The 10,904-nt window shown below is 34.8% G+C and overlaps 2 protein-coding genes across 2 annotated transcripts; both read left to right on the top strand.

The window, feature by feature from the left end:
* Positions 1–2,075: 2,075 nt before the first annotated feature.
* On the top strand, positions 2,076–4,806 carry ifnphi1 (interferon phi 1). The gene is made up of 5 exons (XM_056234646.1): positions 2,076–2,583; positions 3,171–3,239; positions 3,395–3,550; positions 4,260–4,352; positions 4,512–4,806. The coding sequence occupies exons 1-5, from the start codon at positions 2,455–2,457 to the stop codon at positions 4,614–4,616; spliced, it is 552 nt and encodes a 183-aa protein (XP_056090621.1). The 5' UTR covers positions 2,076–2,454; the 3' UTR covers positions 4,617–4,806.
* A 4,062-nt stretch (positions 4,807–8,868) lies between these two features.
* On the top strand, positions 8,869–10,110 carry ifnphi2 (interferon phi 2). Its single transcript, XM_056234691.1, has 5 exons — positions 8,869–9,131; positions 9,224–9,310; positions 9,536–9,682; positions 9,779–9,877; positions 9,972–10,110. Exons 1-5 carry the CDS (start codon positions 9,003–9,005, stop codon positions 10,059–10,061), a joined length of 552 nt encoding a protein of 183 aa, XP_056090666.1. The 5' UTR covers positions 8,869–9,002; the 3' UTR covers positions 10,062–10,110.
* The last annotated feature ends 794 nt before the right edge of the window (positions 10,111–10,904 follow it).

Below are 10,904 nucleotides of genomic sequence, written 5' to 3'. Positions count from 1 at the left end.
GTGTGTGTGTGTGTGTGTGTGTGTGTGTGTGTGTGTGTGTGTGTGTGTGTGTGTGTGTGTGTGTGTGTGTGTGTGTGTGTGTGTGTGTGTAAGCAAGCACTTTTTGTTACTGTCAGTCAAAGTAATTGGCAATAAAAAATGCCATAAAATGCTGCCACAGATCTTACTTTCCCAGCTCTTATACATCATAAATTATGCTCTCTTCAAAATGCTGAGAGACACCCCCCAGTTTGTCTTTCTCCTCCAAGACCTATACATACTGAAATTCAAATAAAAATACAACTTACTTGGGGTAGGTTGTAATATTCTTCATTGGTGTAATAACTAACCTAGAGACTTGCTGTTACAACTAACTCAGAGTCCTGTAGCCAGCTCACCTTACAGCTAACAGCCAAAACACCAACAACTTGCATGCAAAATATCTACACACACACTATAAACATAATTTAACTTGAGTTTAACTACAAAGCAGGAATTGAAAAAAGTTTAAAAAAAAGTTAATTTCTTAGATCTGCGTTGTCTGCTCACATGTGGAATAAGGACAAAACCGAGCATGTGTGAAGTGAATCAGCTGATTTGTAACTTGTCCCTGGTTGGAGAAATAGGAAGTGTTACAATTATACCGTATTACAACCATCCCCGGTCTCCCCTAAATCAACATTGTTCTTAAGGGGGGGCATCTTCCCCCATGTTACCCCGTGTCTATTCACGCAAGTTGTCACGTTTTGCAGGGTGGGTGGGCATATTTTTGAAAGTCAATTCCGGCATTGACATAGGCCTATAGCATACTGAAACAAACAACAACATCAAAAAATTTGAACATGAACATTTACAAAGAGAAGAAGAAGGCGAAGTCGTCATTACTTTTATTCACTGTTTGTATTGCTTTGGGCTCTGCTGTCATGCAATATTCGACAGAAAAGGTGGAGGCGACAGCTGTGGTCGAAAGACACCAAACACAGGTATCGATGAGTGAACTAGCCTATGAAACCAGGAGCCCGCTCACTCTCACGAAAAGATTTTCTCCCCCTAACTTTCTTTCCTTCCTTCACTTTTATAAGACCTAATACTGCGAACAAAATGTGTGCTGTAAGGAGGACTTCGTGATACTTTTGGTCTCACTCTCAGGTCAACAAACTGCGGTCAAAACTCAAAACACATCCTCCTTACATCTGTTTCAATTTATAAGGCTCTTTATGATTTTATCTTGCCATCTACAGGCAAATAGGTGCAATATCTTCAAAGTATACGGTGCTCAATGATTGGAATAACGCATGCGTAGCCTATATGTTGCCCAAAGATGTTTCATTTAATCGTCAAAAAGTGAATACTGAGTCATTAACTTATCACCCAGTAATAACCAACGAGAGAAATTCGAATATGTGTTAAATAATCCCAGAACAAAACACTGATCTTGTAGAATCTTTAGAAAGTTAGCCTACATTTGATTTAGCCTATCTGTGGGTGCAATGTTTTATCTTTTTCTTTGGTTTGTTTTAAATTAATGGACTTTGGCCATTATTCAATTGATTAAATTGTCACACTCGATTGAATAATTGTTTGTTTTAACAACTGTTTATTAATTTTGTATTTTTTATTTTGATTGTCATACCATTTCATCAGGGAAATAGATATAGCCTTAGCTGGTTGCAGATACCATATTCCAAACCACCTTTTTGTTTACAAGCTCGAAATCAGTTACCCTGTTCCAAAACACAAAAGGTCTATATAAATAGGATTAATTAATTAAAATAGGACCTGGATTAATTCTTAAATAATATAAAAAAAATTCACAAAAAAAAAACCCAACAAAAATGCTTTTAAATATTTTTTGAAAGTAAATATTGAGATGTGAAATTACAAACGATGTGAAATTACATTTTATTGCACCATGAGAAAGTGCGTGAACTCTCAGTGAGAGCTTGAGGTTACGTCAGCACGTTGACGTTGCGTAATGCGTTACATCACGTCTCCCAAACAGAAAGTGTTTTTCTATACAAGCCCGCAGACCATCTCCCAGTTTGGAAACTGCAAACTGGATCTCGAAATACTTTGGAATCAGGTAATTATTTTGAACCGTGGGATTGCTTTAATTTATACGAACTTGCTAATAGCATTGATTATTGTATTGCACGTAAGTTTGTGTGCTTTTTGCGTTGGTGTCTAAGCTAAAGACGGTTAAAGAGTAGGCTAAATTATAACTAGACTACATATAATTTTTACCTTTGTCTTTTCTAAATAGAAAAATTAATTACTTTTAAAAGTATTTTCGATCAATGAAAGCAGACCAGATAAGTTATTTTGCGTGATAGCCTATTTGCAGGAAAGTGAAAGTGGGAATGCCCGCGCTTCGATTTTGCTTTCCAAACTCCAGAATAAATCCAAGACACTGCACCATGTACCTGCAACATTCTCTCGAGCGACAGTGTAGAAAACAACTGCATTCATACAAAGATGAAGACTCAAATGTGGACGTATGTTTTTGTGATATTTTTTACTCTGCAGAGTAAATGCTCAGCTTGCGAATGGCTCGGCCAATACAGGAGGATAAGCAGCGATTCTCTGACTCTCCTTAGGGAAATGGTAAGTAGCTACACTTTAAATCTTTATGCTTTATTTTTGAATTATTGTAATAGAATAGTGACAGTGACGCTATTCTACATTAGACTGCTGCGCACAGCTGTGCAACTTTAATTTAAAAGACTTTTTCAATGATTTGTGCAACAGATTTGTTACTTTTTTTCTTAGAAATAGCCTATCCAATTGTTAACGCAGCCTTACAGAATCATTCACAACTATTTGGAATACAATGCAATGTTTTCCTATTGTGGGATGTTGTCACTGATTCGCCTTTTACAGTCCACTGTAAAAGTGTTTCATCATTATGTTACATCTTTGCTTCTAACCTTAATTTTTGTCACAACAATTTCTGTTGTTAACACTCTATTTGATAAGTTTCTATTTCTACATGCTCTAATCTTCATTCGTAATTCAACGTGGTTGCCAAAGTGCAATGCACTAACCACTGCGGGTTGGCACCACTTTGACTTAATAAAAAATTTAAGGCAGCAATTAAAGTTTTTGTAGGTTGATGTCTGTAACAGCAATGTCAAATATTCAGCATGTGGTACATATAAAAAAAAAAAAACTAATTGTACTCTGTCTTATAGGGTGGAAACTATCCCGATATCAATGTGCCATTTCCAGGGCGACTGTACAACTGGGTAGACGACGCTAAGGTTTGCAGAACTTTTCTCCTTATTTAACAGCACTTGAACAGAGTGCAAAAATTCCATCCCATAAATAACACTTAAGTTATCAGAGAAAATCTTGCATACAATGCTCATAATCTGAAGGACCCAGTTACCTACACAGGCATTATGTCTCCTTACAGGTGGAGGACCAGGTGAAGTTTCTTGTCCTGACCTTAGATCATATCATCCGTCTCATGGACGCCAGGGAGAACATGAACGCAGTGCAATGGAACCTAAAGACTGTAGACCGTTTCCTATCTGACCTGAACAGGCAGTCGTCGGAACTTAAAGAATGTGTAAGTATTGTGTGAAAGTGCATATGGAAACTGTTTTCAGAATACCATTCTATGAATTGCATATTATCCTACATTTTTAATCGAAGAGATTATCAGGTTTCACTTTATTTTGATGCTCCCTTTAACACATTCTGTTGACTACAAGTATCGTTGCACCAACATGTCTACTACTCTCATTAGAGTGTTAGAGTGTAGAGTATTAGTAGACTGGTAGGGTTAGGATTAGAGTAAGTTTACATGTACTTGCAAAGTTACTTATAGTCAGTACAGAATAATGTCTGTTGGAGGAGCATCACAATAAAGAGTTAGCAGATATAAAGCAGTGCGTCTACTAATACTCTAATGAGAGTTAGTTGACATGTAGTTGCAAAGTTACTTATTAGTCAACAGAATGTTCAAAAGGGACCATCAAAATAAAGTGTTACCGATTATCGTAATAGTAATAGACCACAAACTCAGAATGAATTACACTCAACCATTTAATGTACAGTAATATTGCATTAATCGTACAAATGTTGATGTTCGGATGAAAAGGCTGAATGAATAAGAGCCTAACTATTCAATGAATGTGTTTAAATGAGATTTGGAGACTGTCAAAAAGATATGATTGTAGAAGTATATAGACGCTGTAGAAGTATTTTTCATCATGTTAACTTTGTCATTAATGTTATTTTTGCTAATTGTTTACGTTTTGTTGATTTTTTTTCAGGTGGCTCGATACCACCACCCATCACATAAGGAGTCCTACGAGATAAAGATAAAAAGCCACTTCAGGAAATTAAAGAAGATTCTAAAGAAAAAAGTAAGTTTGATAGCATATTATATTATATGCGTACCATAAGAGGCATATCATATTTGCTCAATGTAAATGTTACTATATAAAGAGTAAAAGGAATGATTTTCTTCCATGTAAAATGTAGTCAGCTGTACTCAGCTAAAGTTGTGCCTCTTGTGTTTTCAGGAATATAGCGCCCGGGCATGGGAGCAGATCCGGAGAGCTGTGAGACATCACCTTCAGAGGATGGACATCATCGCAAGCAATGCCACGTCCTCTCTAAAAGTTTAACAGATGATCAGACATAATGACTGAAGAATGGCTTGTGATACAGTGGTGTTGGAGTGTTGAAAAGTTACTGCAAACAATGCCTTACAAACAAAAACTGAAAAAAATTGAATGTAACAAAAGTATTTATTTACATGATTGTATTTCATTGCAATGAATGTAGCCTAGAGTTGTATGTTTTGCCTAATGGCTGGTGTTTTTCCTATGAAAACTTGAAGTAATCGGATCAAGCAAGCTAATTATTTTGCTTACCTGTGAAATTCCTGTGAAAAATTCTGTTTTATTTATTTTTATTTTAGTGCAAATAAGCCTCTGTGCCTAAAAAAACGATTTTTTTGCTGAATCTGAACAAATGTTATAAAAGAAACAAGCAAGCTATGCAATTCAGATCACCAGCATTTATTAACTGTCAGTCAGTTGTTATGTGTTTGTGAATGTTTCTGGTATTTATTATACTTAATTTAATTTACATTGTGCAATTTTGTATCCCAGGATATTTACTGTTTTCATTTGTACTGTTATTTATAGTTATTTATTTATTTGATCTGTTTGCTCTCAAAATGTTTTTGTACTTTTAAAGTTATTTATTTATTTGATATGTTTGCTCACAAACTTTTTGTACTTTCAAATAAAAATAAGTTATTGAAACTAATGTTTCTTTCATTTGGTTTACTAAATCCATTGAACTGTCACACACCAGTATAAGTATAGACTGTTGACAATTCCTTACTTGTCCTATACTTTTCTAGTATGAATCTTCGGAGATTGAAAATGTTATTTGAGGTATTTAAAAAGGTTTGCCTAATGGCATCAAAATGCAAACCCATTTTTTATTCTAATTTCCAGACATTTGTATAATGCAAATGCTTTGTCTATAATGCAAACGTTTAACTATAATGGACATCACACTATAGGTGCAGAAATTGCGTATGCAACATATTAGTGCTTTTCTCGTACGGGGGCGCCAAAGTCCTATCTGGATCGACAAACAAACTTTCTTCTGTGAAACACAAAAGAAGATATTTCGTCTTTTTTTTTTATTTTTTTTATGAGCGTCAAAAACAACCGAAACATCTAAAATAAAGTCATACAGGTTTTGGAATGCAATAAGTAACTGATTACAGAGTTTACATTTTTGAATAAATTCGAACTGTTGTCGAAGAATTAAGTGTTAGGCCTACATTTTTGTGCGACTGTATAGGCTACCAGTAGGACGCATTAATGTTTCACACTTAATCTAATGATTGTCAGTATGCTTTTGTTTTCATGGTGTTTTAAGATTTTTTTTTAAAATGGGCTGTAAACTAACACTGTTTTTCCCAGCTTTAAATAAAACAAAGATGGGAGACCGCGGGGATGGTTGTAACATTTTTTACCTTTCTGTCTATATCTTGGAGAACTTTTAAGCCAGTATGTTCAAAATGTGATTCAAACAAGTTACACGTGTCTGCTATCATAACTTTTATCTTTGCAACACAAACAGAAAATGCATGGTTTAGTTTCAAACATGAGGAGTGAAATGTTACAATTCACCCCATATGTTACATCTCACCCCAGGGTATGTTACAACTAACCCAGAGTCTGGGTTAGTTGTAACATACCTGGGGTGAGATGTAACATTATGAGATCCACAGGGGTGATATGTAACATAATGAAATAAGGATTTAAAAAAAAAAAAGGATTTTGAAAGCTTTTTATTCAACACTGACTTTTCAATATAACTGATGTGTGCTTGTATGTGTGTGTGTGTCACTCTTAGTCATCATAGTAATTGACCACTATAAATGTATCTTGAACACAAAACATTGTTTGTGTGTAAGCTTGTTTGTTACTGTCAGTCATAGTATTGGCCATAATAAATTAAAATTGAACACTTGTGTTGGTGTAAGCTAAGCACGTCTGTTACTGTCAGTTATAGTAATGACCATAATAAAATTTAAATTGAACGCGTGTGACGTGTTAGGGTTAGGTTGTAACGTTTCATTGTTGTTACAACTAACCCAGAGTCATGTAGCCATGAACTAGCTCACCTTACAGCTAACAGGCAAAACATTAGCACTAACAACTTGCATGAAAAATATCTACACAGACACACAATAAACATGATTTAAATTTGATGAGATTGACCATAAAGCAGAAATTCCCATAACAAAAATAAACAAAGTAAAAAAAATTACTTTCATACCTCAAAATTGTTTTTCCACTCTAACATCTGCTGTGTTTGCCACTTTTGCCACAGTACTTTATTACATGTGGAATAAGGACTAAACTGGGCATGTGCGAAGTGAATCAGGGGATTTGTAACTAGTTCCTGATTGGACAGATTGGAATTGTTACAACTGACCCGTGTTACAACCATCCCCGGTCTCCCTAAGTAGCATACGGTATACGACGTTTCCTATTTCAGTCGTTATACTTCACAATTTCACGTTTAATTCAGCGTGTTACTTGTCTTTCTTTTAATTAATTGTGAAAATTGTTTCTATAACAACTATTTTAAGTGTAGGAAAAAGGCTAGGCCTACACTCTTTTCTAAAGTGGTTATCTTGAAGCATTTATATTCACTTTAAGATGATTGACAATATGCCTACATTTTTTTTATATTAGCCTATTTAAGTACAAGACATTTGACTAAAGAAATTAGTCAGCCTACAACACTCCACCATATCCATAGCATGCAACGCAATCTTTAGGCTATTTCTTTTATTCTTTTGGTTGTCTCATTCAACTATTTCAACAATTCCATGATGATGCATTCAAAGGAAACCATTTTTGTTTTGTTTTAAATCAGTTGGTCTCATGCTCAGTTCCATAATGATGAGCAAGCACATAGGTATCTCTCTGTTTTTTCCAGATAGGCTAGCCTACCTACTCATCAGCAGAGGCTAAATGAATAGCTAATTTCATGTAATTGCGCTTCGTACGTTAACACTGGTGAAGATGGAATATTCCGCTATTGAATGATGACGGTGTTGGTATTATTAATAAAACGCACACTCATTATTAGTTTTAAGTGGAACACAACCTGCCACATGCACGCGCTGAATTGGCAGAATTGAATTCATAGAGCGCGAGCTCCTGGGTGTAAATGCTCGTGTGGTCTGTGCGCCTCGGAACTAGGCTATGCTGCGGTGGATCGTTGGCAGTTATGATTCGCTGATGTGGGTTTTTGTAACACCTAGGGTGCTTCCCTTTCCCATTAGGCTATCTGAGAAAATGATTTTGTTCTCATCAATTTTATGAAAGAAAAGAAATCAGCCGTTCATTCATTGAAAGCATTGGGACTTGCCCAGCAGCTTTTTTCGAGTTGAGAGTGAAAAGTGAAAATGGCTACGTAATCTACCACCCATCGGTCTCCTGGTTAAGATGAAAGATATAGCTAATCAGTGTAGGCTAATAAAAAAATACCAACTGTAATTAAAAAATGACGGCATATAATAAAACTCAAGGCGGGGGTGACTTATGGTTTTTTCTTCAACGTGAAACTCAACGGCTTTTTTTGGGGTCTTTCTTTCTTTCTTTTTTTTTACCACAAATTTGATACCAGGTTTGTGGTCTGTTTTTGGTTGCCCTACAAGAAAACCAAAGATGGCAATAATCCAAAGAACTAATTCATTAAAAAAAATGTCTTGATCATTCTAAGTATTCTTGATAAGATACTGAGAACTTTAGTGCTAATTGTCCGACATACAATTCATTAGAAAAATGAATTGTAGAAAAATGAAGAAAAATTAGAATGAAGAAAAATTAGAAAAATGAATTATGACAAATATGCATTAAATAACAAACTATCAAAACAAGTGGCATTTATTTGAAAGAAATACTTTTCAATTAAAGCATTTCAATAAGTTTGATAGATTTCAAATACAGAAATATTGTTCAAAATGAAACTTCTTGGATAGGCAGACAGACAGACAGATAGACAGACAGATAGACAGATAGATAGACAGACAGACAGACAGATAGACAGATAGATAGATAGATAGATAGATAGATAGATAGATAGATAGATAGATAGATAGATAGATAGATAGATAGATAGATAGATAGATAGATAGATAGATAGATAGATAGATAGATAGATAGATAGATAGATAGATAGATAGACCACATCCTCTTAACCACAGCAAAGGAGAGAGATGCGCAGCGGCAAACAAAAGAGACGCTGCGGTTTGCAAAACTTCCAGATACGATTAGCCTATTCTTTCCATTCATCACTCTGTTTTAGTATAAAACGGTCAATTGGCATCCAAATCTTCAGCAAGAGATTTTCAATAAGTTTCAGCACCGTTTGTGACTCAGTGCTATTTTATAGCTCCTTTAATTTTTTTGACTTGGACAATCAGCATCATCTTTCTGATTTTTGTTCGCATAAAATAGGCCTACAAAATGGCACTTTGGAAATGTATCGCTTTATTGAGTCTATTTCTTTTTTTCTCACAAATTTGTTCAATGCCAACAAAGTGCATCATGCGGCGGATACTTGTGAAAGAAACTCACAATCTACTTGAGAATATGGTAAGTTGAGTTTCTCTCTCTTTTTTCCCTCTGTTCTTTTCATTTCCTTTCCCTGCCTGACCTAGCTATGTCATATGTGTCTTTTCTCATAGGGAGGTCTTTTTCCCCGTGAATGCTTGGACGAAAACGTCGAAATACCCTTTCCGAAATCTGCACTGCAATCAAATGGCTCCAATCAGGTAAAAACACATCAATATTTATTCCAGGCATATTAACTCCTTGATTGTCTAAATGTTTCTAAGGAATATTTGCCAGAGCCTGCATGGGATGATGAAGACTGCATATATATATATATATATATATATATATATATAGCCTATATATATAGCCTATATATATATATATATATATATATATATATATATATATATATAGATTCTAACTGTTATATGTTTAATTTTCAGAACATCGGTGTAGCAAAGGCAGTGTATAAAATCATGGAGCACATTGACTTCCTGTTTGCTAACGACAGTTGTCCAGAGTCCTGGAACCAGAAGAAAGTGCAGGATTTCCATAACATAGTTTACCGTTTAACTTCCGAAAACAAATGTGTAAGTTTGAAATACATTTATTTGTATAGGCTATTATAGATGAATATATGAAGATGGCTGTAATTATGTAGCCTAATATTTCTCATCCGTGTGTAGATTATGGGGAGAACGCACAGACCCGTGGATGATTTTCCAGCAAGAGAGGAAGCTCTGAAAACCTACTTTGATAAACTGGCCACTCTCCTCAGAAACACGGTAGATTACAGCAGATTTCAGTAGGCAACGCTCAAGTAAGTGATGTCATCCCATAGCCTGTTTATTAATTGCTGTCTTTTTTTCCCTCAATCAGGAGCACAGTGTCTGCGCGTGGGAGGTGGTTCGAAAGGAGCTCCTGCGTGTTCTCAACGTCATCCTCCAGCTTAAATCATTCAAAGTGTAGTTTCCCGTGGACTGACTGACTATTTATTTATTTATTTATTTATATATTTATTGATCCTATATTTATTTATTTATTTATTTATTTATTTATTTATGTATTTGATTACTTGATTGATTTGTAAACCGTAAAATTGTTTCATTGTCTCATTGTTTCCGCCTAAAATTTATACTTGATGGTTAGATAACTTTGTATTTGTTCATTTGTGAAATACATTTAGGCTACTTGGACACAGTCTCCTCTGATAACATCACTAAATTGTAATGTAGACATGCATTTTCTGTAAAGCTGCTTTGTATTGTGTACACATGAATGTGTATTGAATTGAATTCAAATCATACTGAACACTCAATAAAACACTGAAGACAAGTTTATCTCTGAGTAGCTAATTTACAAGATGCGACTTACAACTGAACAGCAATACACATCATGCTGTATTGCTGTAAAATTAAAGCCATGATATTCAGACAGTAGATTGCAACTGTAAAAATGCATTTCTTTCTTCTGTTGAACACAAAAGAAGATATTTTGAAGAATGTTGGTAACCAAATAGTTTATGGACGCCATTGACTTCCATTTGGATGTCAATGGGGTCAATCAAAATATATTTTGTGTTCAGCAGAAGAAAGAAATTCACACAGGTTTGAAACAACTTGAGGGTGAGTAAATGACAGAATAAATACAAAATGAAAATTCTGTCATAATTTACTCACCATCATGGCTGTTGAAGCTTAAAAGTTTATGTATAACAAGTTTAATCAAATATTATTATACAAATATTATACAAATATTTAACACAATAATGACTTTAACGTATTTTTATGGGGTGGACATTTTGGGGTAAAC

Source organism: Rhinichthys klamathensis, unplaced genomic scaffold (assembly GCF_029890125.1).
Source record: "Rhinichthys klamathensis goyatoka isolate OS25496 unplaced genomic scaffold, OSU_Roscu_1.1 h1tg000401l_1, whole genome shotgun sequence".
Lineage (NCBI taxonomy): Eukaryota > Metazoa > Chordata > Actinopteri > Cypriniformes > Leuciscidae > Rhinichthys > Rhinichthys klamathensis.
This window is presented reverse-complemented; position numbering and strand designations above follow the sequence as displayed.

Bases quoted from the DNA above. Each gene is read 5' to 3' on its own strand.
- ifnphi1 (XM_056234646.1), top strand. From the start codon at position 2,455: ATGAAGACTCAAATGTGGACGTATGTTTTTGTGATATTTTTTACTCTG. The intron at 2,584-3,170 runs GTAAGTAGCTAC...TCTGTCTTATAG, and splicing joins TGACTCTCCTTAGGGAAATG to GGTGGAAACTATCCCGATAT. The intron at 3,240-3,394 runs GTTTGCAGAACT...GTCTCCTTACAG, and splicing joins ACTGGGTAGACGACGCTAAG to GTGGAGGACCAGGTGAAGTT.
- ifnphi2 (XM_056234691.1), top strand. From the start codon at position 9,003: ATGGCACTTTGGAAATGTATCGCTTTATTGAGTCTATTTCTTTTTTTC. The intron at 9,311-9,535 runs GTAAAAACACAT...TTTAATTTTCAG, and splicing joins AATCAAATGGCTCCAATCAG to AACATCGGTGTAGCAAAGGC. The intron at 9,878-9,971 runs GTAGATTACAGC...TCCCTCAATCAG, and splicing joins CCACTCTCCTCAGAAACACG to GAGCACAGTGTCTGCGCGTG.